We start from the raw sequence: 16,638 nt of genomic DNA, 5'->3' as shown, positions 1-16,638 counted from the left end.
TCATATCACATCAATTAGTGAGAACTTCTCCTGATGAAAACCACAGAAGAAGCTCTGAACACACAAACTGCTGCAGAGAATCAGAAGCTTTCATGTTTGGATCAGTCCTCTTTGACCAGATTCGAGCTTTTCTAGCTGACTGACATCAGAGGACACGTTTCCTCTACAGGAACTTTCCACACAGACCAGGAACTCTGGAGGGTTCTGCTTCTGACCCTCTAAGTTCCTCTGCAGAGACCAGAGACTGAAGGAGGAACAAGCCAACCCCTGTGTGCGGTATGTTACAGCTGCGTAGCGGCCTCCGCTGCTGTTTGCGGCCATTTTAGTCAATGGTTTGTTTTATACCGGGTGCGTCGCGGTGCGCATCAGAAGCATCCCAGAAGCGTGTTGTCACGGCGCTCCGCTAAATTTATGCACCGAGTCTATTTTTGACGCTTCATTCGCCCAGAATGCGTCAATTCCACAGTTCAGATAGGGGCAGACAGGAAATCAGACACAGGAGCAGTGTAAAAGCTTCCGTACTACTTCAAAATAAAAGCCTCCGTGCAGATTTGCGCTGCTGAATCATGAAAACATTACGTGTTTAAGCAGCCAGGGGTCTCAGTGTTTTTTGTTTTTTTTTCTTTTTTTTTTTTGTCATCATAGACGACAAGACGTTCATCCTGTGACTTCGTGATCTTGCGGATCCTGCTAGGTGGACTGCACTCGCGGGGGCTCCACACCTGACACGGTGCCAGTATAAAATGCCGCGCCACGCAGGGCGGAACAAAACCATGGTGCAGCCATAACGTGATGCACATGCACCCGGTATAAAGGAGGGGTAAGTGTCTAGACCCAGTGAGAGTTCCTGACTGTGTAGAACTCTGTGGGAATTCTACTGATGTTTGAAAATTTTTGCTAATGTTATTTGCTGCTGCCTTTGATTTCATGTGAAGATCTTTGGTTGTTTTTAAATGCGTATTATAAATAAACGTGACCTTGACTGTGAACCTGGGCTGAACCTTGTTAACAGGACTTTTACTGGTTTACACAGAAATGTTGAGTTCACAGATCAGCAGATCTGGAGACTTCAGGGAGATCAGCAAACATCCTGAAACCTCGTTTCACTTCTCTTACCGTGAGTCTGAAGGTCCAGGCCCATCACTGAATTCTGGAGGTCTTCGCATGGACCAGTCACTCTTCATAGACAGACAGTCCAGTTCTGGAGTCTCTGTTCTCCATCTGTGGTTCTGACCTCTGCAAACACAAACATGTTGTCATTCATATCACATCAATTAGTGAGAACTTCTCCTGATGAAAACCACAGAAGAAGCTCTGAACACACAAACTGCTGCAGAGAATCAGAAGCTTTCATGTTTGGATCAGTCCTCTTAGACCAGATTCCTGCTTTTCTAGCTGTCTGACATCAGAGGACACGTTTCCTCTGCAGGAACTTTCCACACAGACCAGGAACTCTGGAGGGTTCTGCTTCTGACCCTCTAAGTTCCTCTGCAGAGACCAGAGACTGAAGGAGGAACAAGCCAACCCCTGTGTGCGGCATGTTACAGCTGCGTAGCGGCCTCCGCTGCTGTTTGCGGCCATTTTAGTCAATGGTTTGTTTTATACCGGGTGCGCCGCGGTGCGTATCAGAAGCATCCCAGAAGCGTGTTGTCACGGCGCTCCGCTAAATTTATGCACCGAGTCTATTTTTGACGCTTCATTCGCCCAGAATGCGTCAATTCCACAGTTCAGATAGGGGCAGACAGGAAATCAGACACAGGAGCAGTGTAAAAGCTTCCGTACTACTTCAAAATAAAAGCCTCCGTGCAGATTTGCGCTGCTGAATCATGAAAACATTACGTGTTTAAGCAGCCAGGGGTCTCAGTGTTTTTTGTTTTTTTTTTCTTTTTTTTTTTGTCATCATAGACGACAAGACGTTCATCCTGTGACTTCGTGATCTTGCGGATCCTGCTAGGTGGACTGCACTCGCGGGGGCTCCACACCTGACACGGTGCCAGTATAAAATGCCGCGCCACGCAGGGCGGAACAAAACCATGGTGCAGCCATAACGTGATGCACATGCACCCGGTATAAAGGAGGGGTAAGTGTCTAGACCCAGTGAGAGTTCCTGACTGTGTAGAACTCTGTGGGAATTCTACTGATGTTTGAAAATTTTTGCTAATGTTATTTGCTGCTGCCTTTGATTTCATGTGAAGATCTTTGGTTGTTTTTAAATGCGTATTATAAATAAACGTGACCTTGACTGTGAACCTGGGCTGAACCTTGTTAACAGGACTTTTACTGGTTTACACAGAAATGTTGAGTTCACAGATCAGCAGATCTGGAGACTTCAGGGAGATCAGCAAACATCCTGAAACCTCGTTTCACTTCTCTTACCGTGAGTCTGAAGGTCCAGGCCCATCACTGAATTCTGGAGGTCTTCGCATGGACCAGTCACTCTTCATAGACAGACAGTCCAGTTCTGGAGTCTCTGTTCTCCATCTGTGGTTCTGACCTCTGCAAACACAAACATGTTGTCATTCATATCACATCAATTAGTGAGAACTTCTCCTGATGAAAACCACAGAAGAAGCTCTGAACACACAAACTGCTGCAGAGAATCAGAAGCTTTCATGTTTGGATCAGTCCTCTTTGACCAGATTCGAGCTTTTCTAGCTGACTGACATCAGAGGACACGTTTCCTCTACAGGAACTTTCCACACAGACCAGGAACTCTGGAGGGTTCTGCTTCTGACCCTCTAAGTTCCTCTGCAGAGACCAGAGACTGAAGGAGGAACAAGCCAACCCCTGTGTGCGGTATGTTACAGCTGCGTAGCGGCCTCCGCTGCTGTTTGCGGCCATTTTAGTCAATGGTTTGTTTTATACCGGGTGCGTCGCGGTGCGCATCAGAAGCATCCCAGAAGCGTGTTGTCACGGCGCTCCGCTAAATTTATGCACCGAGTCTATTTTTGACGCTTCATTCGCCCAGAATGCGTCAATTCCACAGTTCAGATAGGGGCAGACAGGAAATCAGACACAGGAGCAGTGTAAAAGCTTCCGTATTACTTCAAAATAAAAGCCTCCGTGCAGATTTGCGCTTGTGAATCATGAAAACATTACGTGTTTCACCAGCCAGGGGTCTCAGTGTTTTTTTTTTTTTTTTGTTTGTTTTTCTTTTTTTTGTCATCATAGACGACAAGACGTTCATCTTCGACGTGATCTTGCGGATCCTGCTTATGGCAAGCCAAAGTGGTCAAAACTCGCCACTTTATTGGCGCGTTTATAATAAAACGGCGTTAAAAGCGTCCTTTTATGTGGCAAAACAATGTAAAATACGCCGTTTCTCAAAGCTTCGGTAAACGCCGAAAAATACGACGTTTTTGGTGGTAATTAAACCCCGCTTTTTGCGGCGTTCAATGAACGCGCGTAAAAAGCGCCGTTTTGTTGTATTATAATTATCCCAGCCCCCTTTTTTTACTGCCAGTAAAATTGAACCGTGATCATCCAATCAGTAAAGAATAAGAGCCGACCACTCCAGTTCATCACTGATCTCTGCTGAAGGACTGTCTGCATTGATCCAGTAACCATGTGGTCTGCTTGTGTGCTTACATCTCCAGTCATATTCAAATGCACTGCCAGGATATAGTGATATCAGTGAGAACTTCTCTGATGAAAACCACTGAAGAAGCTCTGAACACACAAACTACTCTGGAGGGTTTTGCTTCTGACCCTCTGAGTTCTGGGTAGAAGTGATCGGTGGTACTGATTGGACCTGGATGCAGGGCTCCAGACTAACGTTTTTTACGAGGAGCACAGTGGCCCCCAACTTAAATTTTTAGAAGCACAAACCGAAAATTTAGGGGCGCACACTGGAAATTCCTTGCATAGCAAATATTCACATTTCCTCTCATTTTCATTATATTAGTGATATATACTTGAACAATAAATTCAGAAATTACAATGTTTACAATTCACATTTTTTTTGCAGTTGACACAAGATAAAAAAAAACACATTAGGCTGCACTAATACAAAACAACTAGCTACACAACTTGTCAAATCAAATCAGATTTGATTTTATTTTCACTTTGTAATCGAAGCAGACTACTACGTTCATTCACGTCAGTCTTCAAAAGTCTCCAATAATACCAAAAAAAAGTCACTAGATTTATAATAATAATAATAATAATAATAATTTATTTGTATAGCACTTTTAAAAACAGAGTTTACAAAGTGCTGAACATCACACAGCAAAGAAAACTACAGCATGAAAATTAAATAGATAAAATATTATAATATTATAAAAAGGCCAATCGATAAAAGTGTGTTTTAAGAAGTGATTTAAAAGATGACACTGATGGTGCCAGCCTTATCTCCTCAGGCAGGCCATTCCAGAGTCGAGGGGCCCGGACAGAAAAAGCTCGGTCACCTTTGGTCTTTAGTTTCGACCCCAGAACAGCCAAAAGAGACCTGCCTGAGGATCTAAGGCTGTGTGGAGGCTCGTAGGGTGTCAGTAAGTCTGTAATGTAGCTGGGTGCCAACCCTAAACGAGCTTTAAAAGTAATCAGTAAAACCTAAAAATCAACCCTAAAACGCACAGGGAGCCAGTGCAGCGAGGCTAAAACAGGGGTAATATGTTGTCTTTTATTGCCACCAATGAGAAGCTTAGCTGCTGCGTTTTGAACAAGTTGGAGGCGAGAGAGGGACTTATTTTCGAGACCGGAGAGGAGGGAGTTGCAGTAATCAAGTCTGGAGAAGATGAGTGCATTGATGACTTTTTCTAGATCAGGTCGGGAGAGTACAGGTTTGATTTTACTGATTGTGCGCAGGTGAAGGAAACAGGACTGAATGACTTTATTAATGTGAAGGTGAAAATTAAAACTGGAATTAAATATTACACCTAGGTTTCTGGCGGACGGTGTGATGTTAGTGGAAAGAGGACTGACACTGTCTACAATATGGGCGGTGGAGTGAGGAGGGTTGATTAAGATAATTTCAGATTTTGAACTGTTGAGCTAAAGAAAGTTTTGTGCCATCCAACTGTTCACATCGTTGAAACACTCTAACACAGCAGTTGGCCTCCAGTGTCCCCTGGTCTCAGCGGGAGGTAAATCTGTGTGTCATCCGCATAACAGTGGAAGGACACGTTATGTCAGGCTATAACGTGTCCTAGAGGGAGCATATAAAGTGAAAACAGAATGGGACCTAGTTAGTTGCTTTTTTAAAAAAGTCGCTAGAGGGGTCTGAAAACTCGCTAAATATAGCGACAAAGTAGCTAAGTTGGCAACACTGGGGAATAATAAATTCCACCAAGACCCGCCTATTTTACACATAAGCCAATCACAGTGGTCGTTCATCCCCGCACGCACACTGGCTGTCGTCTTCATCGTTGGTGCTCGTCTCCTTTTCTCATATTAAAGTTAGTTTGAGTCAGCAAACCAGCAGCTAATTTGGAATTACTGTGATCTACTGTGCTGAAGTGGGGAGCGGAAGTTTGTTAGCGACAAAATAAATTAAATAATAACTACTACAAGAAAAAGACCGGCAAATGTATTGGTCGCCATTGCGCGAGTAGATGAAAAATTCACTCGCACTGTCTCACATTTTAGTCGCTAAATGCGACCATTTGGTCACAGTCCAGGGATGGTACTCTGAGATTAAACTGATCACATACTGATGGAGGCCTAGACTGAATGAAGAGTGGAACCAGTGATGGTGAGAAGAAACCAGAACATCTGAATTACTTTTTGGAGAGGAGATCAGGAACATTCATGGTTCTGAAACCATGAATGTTCCTCATGGATTCATCTCAATCTGATCCAACACTGAGACCTGCTGAACATTTACAACTAATAACATATACTGTACATGTATTTATAAATGCCTGTAGCCTGCTACCTTAGCTGGACTTCATTCTAGGGCTGCTTGATCATGGGAAAATTGATAATCACGATTATTTTGATAGAAATTTAGATCTCGATGGCACACAACTAGAGAATGAGAGATGATGATGAGGGGGGTCAGCCAGTGTGACATCTGAAGCGTTGTCTGTGTTAATTCAGACTGGTTTCTTTTCATCCAGGTCCCAGTAGCTATGTTTGTCTCAGACCAGCAGCTATGTCCTGCCCGGTGTGATCTAGAAAAAATTAGACTGGAGACATTTAGTTTTCACATTGAAATCAATGACAGCTCTATGATGCGGCTTGACCACAGGTCCGTAGCGGTGGAGAAACACTAGACTGTAGCCATGTCCTTCACAACACCCTCATCACACTCATCATACAGTGCAGGGAGAGACACTCCACTAACATGGAGACGAGATGGCAGTGATGCCGTTTATCCAAAGTGGTGATGAGTTTCTTGAATCCAGATCATAATTGAGATTAAAATTTGATTAATCGACCAGCCTTACTTCATTCAAATCTGGATTCAGTCCACTGATGCAGATATTCTGGTCTTGTCTGGAACTTGGCTAAATAAAGAAATATCTGACATGGTCCTTTGCCGTCAGCTTCACCCCTTTTACATGAACTAAAACAGATTTTAGAACCTGGATAACTGAGCAAGTTTTATTTCCAGCTCTAGCTTTTGCTTCCAGCATTAAGCTGCCATGGCAACAGACTGAAATAAGAAGCTAACCCCCTTCATGAGCAGTTCACTTACTTTGTGTCTAATGGTTCTGGTCCAGTCCTTAAGTCTGGAGGTCTGGATGGGTCCACCATCACAGACGGACAGCTGGATCCTGCAGACTCCGCCCTGTCCTCGTCTTCCTGAGAGGTAAAGCAGAAACACTCAGAACCAAAGAATGAAAAAAAAAAAACATGTCTGTTCAGGTCTAAACAAAACAAACAAAAACCAGTTCCACCAGTTCCAGACCTCCTGGTTTTCTTTCTGTTTCTTCTGGCTTCCTGTCAAAAATGAGACGTCATCTGTTTCCTCAGAGCTTCAGACTGAGTTTGTGATGACAGAGAAACATCAGGGTTTAATTAATGTGAAGCTAAATATTTCAGTTATTACTGTGATAAAAATATTGTTTGTCAAGTCAACTTAAAGCATCTTAAAACCATCAAGCACCAAGGTAATAGTTTTGGACTTTTCATTAGTTTTAGTTTTTAGTTCGTTTTGACTTTATGTTTTCAAATTCAGTTAGTTTTAATTAGTTTTTAGAGCAGAATTTCTAGTTTTAATTTGTTTTTGTTTTTTAACTGCTTAGTTTTATTTTAGTGTGAATTAGGGTATTTGTCAGGTGCAATATTCAAAATCATTAGAATAAGCACTGTATAATAAAAACTCAACGAGATACAATTTTTAAAAACTGTATCAGGAGGAAACATGAACAGCCATCAACAAATCAAATACAACAGCCCATAAGATAGCAGCCTTAAGTTAAAAAAAAATTAGTGCAAATGCTGCTTCTGAGATAGTGTGCTAGGTAAAAGTCAACATAACCAACATTCTAAAGATACACATTGACATAACATGAATCCATTCAAGAGACAGTTCACAGTGGCAGCCAGGAGTCTAAAGGAGCTCAATCCAACTAATCTCAGACAACCTCAAAAACCCAACAAACTCTAGACTAGAGGTTTAATTCATTCAAATGAAACAATTCATAATTAACTACATAAAGAATTGAACTAGAGGTGCAGCAACTTTAGTCCAGATCACTGCAGCTGATTAACATTACAGTACCTAACATGTTATACTGGACATGATAAAGTGAATGCAGTGAATTTTAGACATTGAACGTGCATGTGTCTGGTAGAACACAGACCCAGACAGCTGGTTAAGATACTAATATTTCTCAGCTGGATGTGCTTTTCTTTTCTATGCTAAACCTGCTGTCCAACATTGTAAACAAAAATAAATTCAAGCCTTTGTATTGTGAATGAATGAACTATCTCAAATTCAGCGTTTCAGAATTTTGTGTGTGACTGCAGGGCTGCCAACTTTTCAATAATCCTTGTAGTGAGATTTGGTGGAACCAACCAGGATTTTGTGTCATACACGGTAGCAAGACATAAGACTCATTTTGACTTATTTTGTGCAGGTTTAATCATAAAATATAGCACTCAGGAGTAACAAAATATTAAAAATGGTATTTAAATAGGTCTTCAAGGTACCAACAGAAACTTCAAAATAAAACAGGAATCAATTCAACTACAAAAAAGAAGGATAATTAAAGCCGCAAGCGGCATCCATCGCGTCCGAGCGTCCTGGACCCCGCCACCCGTCTCATACACCTTTTCCTACTATGGTAGGTAACCTGTTAACATGGTATGTAACACGGTAAAACGTCCAGCTGAGAAACTGAAATGTTGATATACCTAGTTACCATTTTTTGCTAGCATGCTAACATGCTAGCTAACATGCTATGTTGCCATGGCAACAGGTCTTGTAATGTGTTAAGGACCCAACAAGTATGAATCCTGTCAACTTTGGTGCAGTTCCCATGTATTCATATGGAGATATGAGCAAACCGTGTTTAATGGCGAGAAGGCATTTTTCGTCGGTTGCCACAGTAACATGCTTTCTCCTATTAGAAAGATTTCAACAGCGTTTGGTCCCCAACTTGTCAGGAAGGTCCCCACCAAGTTTGGAGTCAATCGCACGAATCCCCTCAGACTAGTTCGTTCAAATAAGATGCGTATAAGGTGGAAAAAATGGCAGTGAACTCCAAGATGCCAGGCACCACGTTGCCATGGCAACAGGTGTTTGATTGACTTTTTTGCTCGACTCGGGGTGTTACACATATAAATCCTGTCAACTTTGGTGCAGATCCCATGTATTCCTATGGAGATATTAGCAAACCGTGTTTCTTGGCGAGAAGGCTTTTTTCCGTTGGTTGCCACGGTAACATGCTTTCTCCTATTAGAAAGATTTGAGGAGCGTTTGGTCCCCAACTTGTCAGGAAGCTTCCCACCAAGTTTGGAGTCACTCGCACGAATCCCCTCAGACTAGTTCGTTCAAATACAATGTGTGTAAAGTGGAAAAAAATGGGAAAAAAATGGACGTGCACGCCAAGATGGCGGACACCCTGTTGCCATGGCAACATGTCATCAATTGATTTTTTCGCTCGACTCGGGGTGCTAGACGTGTGTGCTGAGTTTCGTCTTCCTACGTCGAAGTAGACGTTCGGAACCCCATTCATTTGGGGATTTTTTTGGTGTCTAGGTGGCGCTGTTGTGCCAATTTTGCATTGAAGTGTATGCGGACCTTAGAATATTGCAATTTTCGCCGGGCTTGATGTGTGTGCCAAGTTTCACAACTTTTCATGGGTGTTTAGGGGGTCATATTTGGGCTCAAAGTTCTTAGAAGGAGACTAAACATTTCAGGAACAATAGGGTCCTTCCATACTTCGTATGGCTCGGACCCTAATAAGACAAGACAGAGGGAATTTCACAATAATAATAATAATTTCTCTAGATCTGTGTGCCTTGTCGGACTGGCTTTTGGCCTTTTCGGGGGCCTTAATTATCAGCTGATGGTGGTGAGAACGTATGAAAATGAATACAGCATGTGGAAAATCAGACAAGATAATCTGAACCTGCTTATAGGAGAACATACAATAGAATAAAACTTAATGTCAGTGTTACTGAGATCATTTTATTTGAACCAGCGGCAGATGACTGATTGTAAACTGAAGAACTTCAGTCTCATCTGGACGTGATGATGGACCTGCTGCTGCTGCTGGGTCTGAAACTGAGGACCATGTGGTTCATGATGTTAAACTTTATCAATACTGATGTTACCATGTTACAAAGTGGTGCTGAAAGGTTTAGTATATATGATTGTTATGCAATCCAAGTCAGATAGTTCCCAGTAATGCATATCCCATTATTCAACATAATTTTTAAACATATTTGTTGGAGCAAATTTCCAACAATCACTTATAACAATTTCTTTCTATAAATATAAATAAATATGAGTAACAGGGTTGCCAACGCACGCATTGGCTGTGAGACTCACACATTTGAGTGAATTCTCACACTCTCACGTTTAACCTCCGATTTCTCACGCTGAAATGAACATCAAGAGCAATGCTGGCTAATCGGGAGGTTTGGGAGGATTTCTAGTGAGCCGCGTTACTCTTGTGCCGGTGTCCTGGTGAAACAAATAAATAAGTGGGAACGGGCCTATGATATTGAATAGAAAATACGTTATTAATCCCTTTGGAAAGTCCTCAGGGAAATTTGATCTATCTGAGAAGAATAAATAGTAGTGATGTGCAGACCAATGGTGAAATATCTATTCATCTTAGATAACTAAACTTACAGGATAAGTAGGAACTACTTCTTCTTGTGCCTGCCATAGGCATGTTTGAAAAAGACGCAGCGTTGCGTCGCAGCAGCGCGGTTCATTCACTGCTCAGTTATCAGTCCGACATGCATCGCTGCATGTCGGACTGATACAAACAGCAATGTGCAGTTTAATGTGTGTGTGTGTGATGGAAAATTTTATACACATGCACTTTGTATTGTTACAAAACCTTGTCTTGTGTTTTACTGAGGATGGAGGATGACTTGTACCAAGATAAGAATTGAGTGAGCTCTCCATTTACCTCCCCTTCCAATCTTCTGGTAACATTCCTTTGAAACAAAGGACTAATGATTTGTCTTGATGTGATCAGCTCATGCTGTTTTATATAAACCAAACCCAAATGCATCTGTTCAGACTCGCTCAGTCAAACCTCTTTGACTGTGGGACTCTCATTGCCTGATCAGCACTTAGTGTGTGATCTTTGATAAATAAAATTCCACAACAGTGTGAAGCCAACAAACTTCGTTAAACATCAGAGAATCTACCATAACACAGAAGCAGAGGTGATGAAGCAAACTAAAGAGGCGGACAAGTGCTGTTAGGGAGGAGACAGACGTTACTCCGAGTCCTACTATCAGGTAATATCAGTTACTATCAGGTACTATCAGAAGATTTACTTTAAAATCCAGCACAATAAAAGTCATATATTCAGACTTTTCCCCAGGGCTGCCAACTTTTCAATGATCCTTGGAGTGAGATTTCATGGAACCAACCAAAATTTTGCCACATACACGGCAGCAAGACATAAAACTCATTTTGACTCATTTTGTGCAGGCTTACTCATAAAATACTAATAGGGCTTCAAAGTACCAACAAAAACTTTAAAATAAAACAGGAACCAACTCAACTACACAAAGGAAGGGACACTGAGACAAGACACAGGGAATTTCATAATAATAATCATGTCTCAAGATCTGTGTGCCTTGTGAAACTGGCACACAGATCTTGAGTAAATGGCGCAATACTCGGAGGAGCAGGTGAGGGAGCGGTAGTGAAATTACTTCAAGCCAGTTTCATGAAAGAAAATAAAACATCAATTAGTATTAATGTTTATTTTAGACTTTCAATACTCCTTAACCATAATGATTTTTTATATTAAATTCAAGACAGTCTGGCGGCAGAGGTCCACTGCGGAGTCAGTTCTGGTGCTCCACTCTCAGGACAACTCCACCATAGTGCTGGAAAAAACAAACTTTACTACTCCCACCCCTCCCACCAAATACCACCTGGGAGGTGAGTACACAAAGAAGAACCAGGGCTCCAGACTACAACCAAATGGTCACATTTTGCGACTAAAATGTGAGACTGTGAGTGAATTTTTCATCTTTTCACACAATGGTGACCAATACATTTGGCTGTCTTTATCTTGTATGCAAGTAAATAGTAAGTAAATGTTTATTTATACAGCACCTTTCAAGATAAAAATCACAAAGTACTTAACAATAAAACAGAACACAAAATAACAATAACACAGAGAAAATAAAAACAAATAAAACTTAGTAAAAGCAAGTTTTAAAAGATGTGTTTTTAGCTGCTTTTTAAAAGAAATCACAGAGCCCACAGATGTCAGGCTAAGAGGAAGGGAGAAAGGAGCCACTGCTGCAAAGGCTCTGTCACCTTTTGTTTTCAGCTGTCTTGGTTTAATAACCAGCAAACCTTGATCACTTGATCTCAGGGACCTGCTGTGCACGTAGGGCTGTAGAAGGTCTCTAACATATTCAGGTCATATAGGGCTCAATAAGTTAAAACCAGAATTTTAAAAATGCACTCTAATAAATGGGAAGCCAGAGCAGCTGGATTAGTAATGGATTGTAGTAGTTATAATTTATTTTTTTTGTCGCTAACAAAATTCTTCTCCACTCTTCAGCCCAGTAGTTCACAGTGATGCTCAAATTAACTGGTTTGCCGACTTAAACTAACTTCTGGCAACAGATTAAACAAGTAAGACTCTGCGACAGTTTCTCTGTATTTTAGTCTGCAAAACTCTGTTCATCAGCAAAGTATCTGTTGTTGGTAATAGCTATATATTTAAAGCAAGTAAGGTTGCTGAATGTTACAGCGAGCTACAGCCGTGTACGGGTTTGATTGCTGGTGTTCACACAAACACGAGTTCAGGAAGGAGTGGCTTGGTTTGATAAACTGTTAAGAATGGACTTGCAGCAGAGATAGTATAGTTTTTTCATACAGTATTATTTTTTATATTTTTTTATATTGTTCTCGATTCACCAAAATTTCAGTTTTTCTCAAGAGTGGCTTTGCTCGTTTTTAGTTTAGTGTTTAAAACGTGAGGTAGTTGACCCACAGGCCGCTCAGTATCCATCAACATTTAGGCCTGCACTGAAATAAGTTGTTTTCACAGCTAAGCAGCGTGCAGAGATCATGCTGGGATCTTGTATTTCATCTCAGCTAATATAAAGTTTAAACTATGTGTCATGACCAGAAGCTATTCTGTCTTCTATAGATGCATCCGTCTATTTTTTGAAGTGCTGCTCTGCTTTATATTTTTGAAAGGACGTTATGTTGTATTGTGTTAGAATGAACGAGTGTACCTGATTTAGTGGATTGTGAGTGTGTGAATAATACAGGCACACTTTAATTTATTTTACAGGGAAAGGGGATCTATGTGGTATGTTGTTCCAACATGGTGACATCCGACTGCATGTGACCCACTTTCAAGCTTACCCGTAAGTGTACTATGCTATGCTGCTTTCAGCAAGACAGTTTCTGATGCATTTTGGCCATTTCCTTAACTGTTCCTCTGCATCCGACTAATGCTCACATCAGAGATACTGTTTTTATACCAGTGTGGACACCTGGTCATCACATGTTGTCTGTACATGACAGAGACGGTGATGAATCTATAAATGTTCCTGAAAATTATTAGTCACACTGTACTATAAATGTTGTTCTACCCACATCTCGAGTTTAAATGTCACTAACTGCAATTATAGGTTATGAAGCAGCCCAGGGAGAGTTTTTCTTTCTGGATTCCAAATGTGCATATTCACAATTTGGATTTGGTGATCAGGAAATCAGAGAACTGTTGAGGTCACTAACCAAAACTTATATTTTAGTCCTCCATTGTTCAGGTTCCAACGTTGTTATATGCTGTTCCCAAAAGCTTTTGTTTGTTTGTGTTTTTGTTTTTTCAGCCCACAGGTTATTTGATCTATATATCTATCTATGTAAAATCTATGTAAAATAACCTTTTTATGGTGCAAGCTAATAGTGGTTTTTGTACAACAAATATTTTTTATCTCGTTTAATGTAACAAACATGTTACAGCTACTAAACCTGGAACTGTGTACAGGAACTGGCACCACTAAAACTGCTACAGAAATAGTGTGTGTGTGTGTGTGTGTGTGTGTTCATGTGATGGCTGCATCTACAGCCACACAGGAGTGTTGTTTCAGTGGCTCCAGTCCTTTGGCATGGGAACCAGCAGGTGGCCACGGGGTGGAGCCAACTAATTGGACCAGACCACACACCAGCATCAAGAGGGGGGGAAATTGGGTTTTCCTTTGTTAGCTTAGTTAGGTTTTTGTGTGTTACCCCTTTGTGTCTTTTGTTTGGGCTGATCAGCCACTTTAAGTTTACCCTTGTGTCTCAGTTGTCAGGTCAGTTTGTTTCATTTGTTTGGTTGGTTTGTTTGAATTATTTCTGCCACAAGTTCTTTAAGTAGAGTTATGTTATGTTGACCTCTTTTATGGGTTAGATTATTCATTGATTTAATAATTGTTTGGATGACTTCTTTCGGGGTGAAAATAAAACCCTCTTTTTTTTAACTTTAAATCTGTGCCTGATTGTCCTTCACTGCTCGGTCCATCACAGTTGATAATCTGATTCATTTATTTATTTATTTACTTTGAATCACGGAATCTATGTAATCTTGCTGGACCTGACCGGAGGGGACAGAAAAAGTTGGAAAATAGAAAGAAGAAGCAAAAGGGAAAGAAGAAAGGAGACAAAAACATCCCAGACAGACAGCAGTGACCCGTCAATCACCAGACAACAAACTGTTACACCTGTACATGAACACACCAGAAAATTTTCTACAACTTTTACAGAAAAAACAGAGCTGCTAGTCTTTGAGTTCTTAAATAATAACCAAATCAAAAAGACATATCACAAAAGTAGCACAATGACCAGATACTAACTCACAGAAAAAAAAAGAAGAATTATCTCTTAGTATATAAACCCACTGGACTGCTCAGTGACTGTGTCAGCATGCAGAGCATGAGGAATAAGGAGTGATCAGTGATGATGAGTGGTGAGTGTGATCGTGTAAATGCGACCACGCCTCTACGGAGGTCAGAGGCAGACCAGGGCAGCCCAACCCAGAGACCTGGGCTCTCAGCAGTAGCCCCGGAGCAACAACCCAAGCTACCCCACCCCGAAGACGACTCCAGCCCCACGCGAAGAGAGGCAGAGGAGAGCCCCGGCGAAAAGGGGTGTGAGAGGTCCCCATTGTCTTCCTCCTCCTCCCCGCTCATGACTGTTTGTGGTGAGTGTGTTTTTTGCAAGTAAAACTGAGGGGCAGTGACCACAATGTGCTGGGAGTAAGGTCATATTAGTAGTCCCGCCTACATGACACGCCCCCCAGAAGTTGTTTGTGTGTTGTGTTTTGATGTTTAAGTGTAATTAAAACTGAAAGGCGAGTCACTACAGGGTGCAGCCAAGGAAGCCACTTGGGTGGCCCCACATGACGTGCACGCCTCCCAAATTCCTACGTGTGTTTGTGTGTCTGTGTGTGAGAAAGAGAGCGAGAGCGGAGAAGAAGAGGGTTCCGGGGGTGTAGACTTAGGCCCAATCCCATTTCACCCCTTGGCCCTACCCCTTACCCCTTAAAACGGAGCTAGAAGGGGTAGGGCTGAAAAGTCCACCCCTACGAATTGGGACACCCCTTTAACAGTCACATACGTCATCAGTAGTCACTAAAGAACATTTTACACAGGAACTGGAAGAAACTAAATAAAAAAAAAACAATAAATATATTAAAAAATATTAAACATGGGGCTCAAACAGGAAAAAACAGCAAAACTGCTGGCTGTATTTAAAAAAAACTAGGAAAAACTATATTGTGCATCGTTGCTGTTTGTGAAGCTGAAAGTGAGCGAACCGCTGCTGCAACGCGACGCTGCGTCTTTTTGACATATACGCCGGGACACCGGCACAAAAGTAATGCGGCCCACTGGGAATCCTCTAGAACCTCTCCATTAGCCGGCATTGCTCTTAAAGTGTATTCCAGCGTGAGAAATCAGAGGTTTAGCGTGAGAGCGTAAGAAGCCATTCAAATGCACGAGTCTAACGGCCGATGCGTGAGAGTAGCCCTGTAAACAAACGCAGCATACCGGCTCGCACAGTGGTTCACCACGGTCTCGTGCTGCTACATGCTGCTGTCAAACATGACATGAGAGAGATCACTCCACAAGAGCGTTCAGTCGAGATACTGCATAGTGAAACCTGTTGTCATACACAGTCTATGGTGCAGTAAGATGGGGGGGGGGCTAATGAAAACTATCGCGGCGGCAAACTTGTTGTGCTCATTTTTTCGTTACCGTGCAATTAATTGACTTATTGCTTATCGACAGGCATATGTGGGACGTAATGTACGAATTTTGCATGTCATTAAAATTAATTGTGTGTGCTGGTATACGCTCTTTTCTCTGTGGCTTTTTTTTTTTTTAGTGCGAGTGTGTGTTGTCCTGCACCTCAAGAAAGCGTGATGTGCGTAGAAACACTTGCTTTCTCATATAGAACAGGAAATTTTTCATACCCCTCCGTTTCAAGTGTGCCTCTGAAAAATCTTCGTTTGAAGGGGTATATAGCCCTACCCCTTACCCCTACCCCTCTGTCCTAAAAGGAATTGGGACACCCCTACCCCTTCACGTGAACGCGCAAAACGTAGGGGTAGGGCCAAGGGGTGAAATGGGATTCACCCTTAGACTTAGTCTTAACTTTATTAATCCCTTGGGATGACTCCCTCGGGAAATTCAAAATTCCAGCAGCACAATAGAAAAAGCAGGTAAATAAGCACACAGATACGAAAGAGCAAAATGAGTAAAAAGAGCACCACACATGTAAATAAGATAAAAATAAAGATAAATAAAGGCAAAAGAGCCAGATATGGCTTCTATAGAATATGAGTTGAAATTATTACACCACGGATGAAGATGAGGTTATTGCACCAGGGAAAGTGTCCATCTCTGTGTGTGCCTGTATTGCACAAGTAGATGTAAATGGCTAACCTCCCTTTTTTTAACTGTTCTCTATGTTCTATGTCCTCCTCTCTGTCCTCTTCCACCCAAGTGAGGAGTTGTAAATTGTGATGGCATGATGGA

The 16,638-nt window shown here is 41.8% G+C and overlaps 2 protein-coding genes across 50 annotated transcripts in view; one reads left to right on the top strand and one right to left on the bottom strand.

Annotated features, from left to right (window-relative positions):
- The window catches only part of LOC121628724 (NACHT, LRR and PYD domains-containing protein 12-like), a 2,607,341-nt gene that overhangs the window by 958,726 nt on the left and 1,631,977 nt on the right, over positions 1-16,638 (top strand). The gene's annotated exons all lie outside the window — the stretch shown is intronic.
- LOC121628726 (NACHT, LRR and PYD domains-containing protein 14-like) overlaps positions 1-16,638 on the bottom strand; it is an 829,387-nt gene that overhangs the window by 547,427 nt on the left and 265,322 nt on the right. For 47 of the 49 annotated variants that reach the window (XR_006008227.1, XR_006008229.1, XR_006008225.1 and 44 more), the window contains 2 exons: positions 2,377-2,496; positions 1,117-1,236 (listed from right to left, as the gene is read on the bottom strand). The exons of 1 other annotated variant lie outside the window; for it this stretch is intronic. Coding sequence is in view for 36 of the 48 variants with exons in the window: in XM_041968002.1 (XP_041823936.1) it covers positions 1,117-1,236; positions 2,377-2,496 (240 nt within the window). In the remaining 12 variants the exon portion in view is untranslated. Of the gene's footprint in view, positions 1-1,116; positions 1,237-2,376; positions 2,497-6,640; positions 6,748-16,638 lie in introns of all 49 variants that reach the window. One more of the 49 variants, XM_041967988.1, reaches the window with a different exon arrangement.

Source organism: Melanotaenia boesemani, chromosome 18 (assembly GCF_017639745.1).
Source record: "Melanotaenia boesemani isolate fMelBoe1 chromosome 18, fMelBoe1.pri, whole genome shotgun sequence".
Lineage (NCBI taxonomy): Eukaryota > Metazoa > Chordata > Actinopteri > Atheriniformes > Melanotaeniidae > Melanotaenia > Melanotaenia boesemani.
Note: the sequence above shows the minus strand (reverse complement) of the source record. Positions and strands in the feature narration are given on the sequence as shown.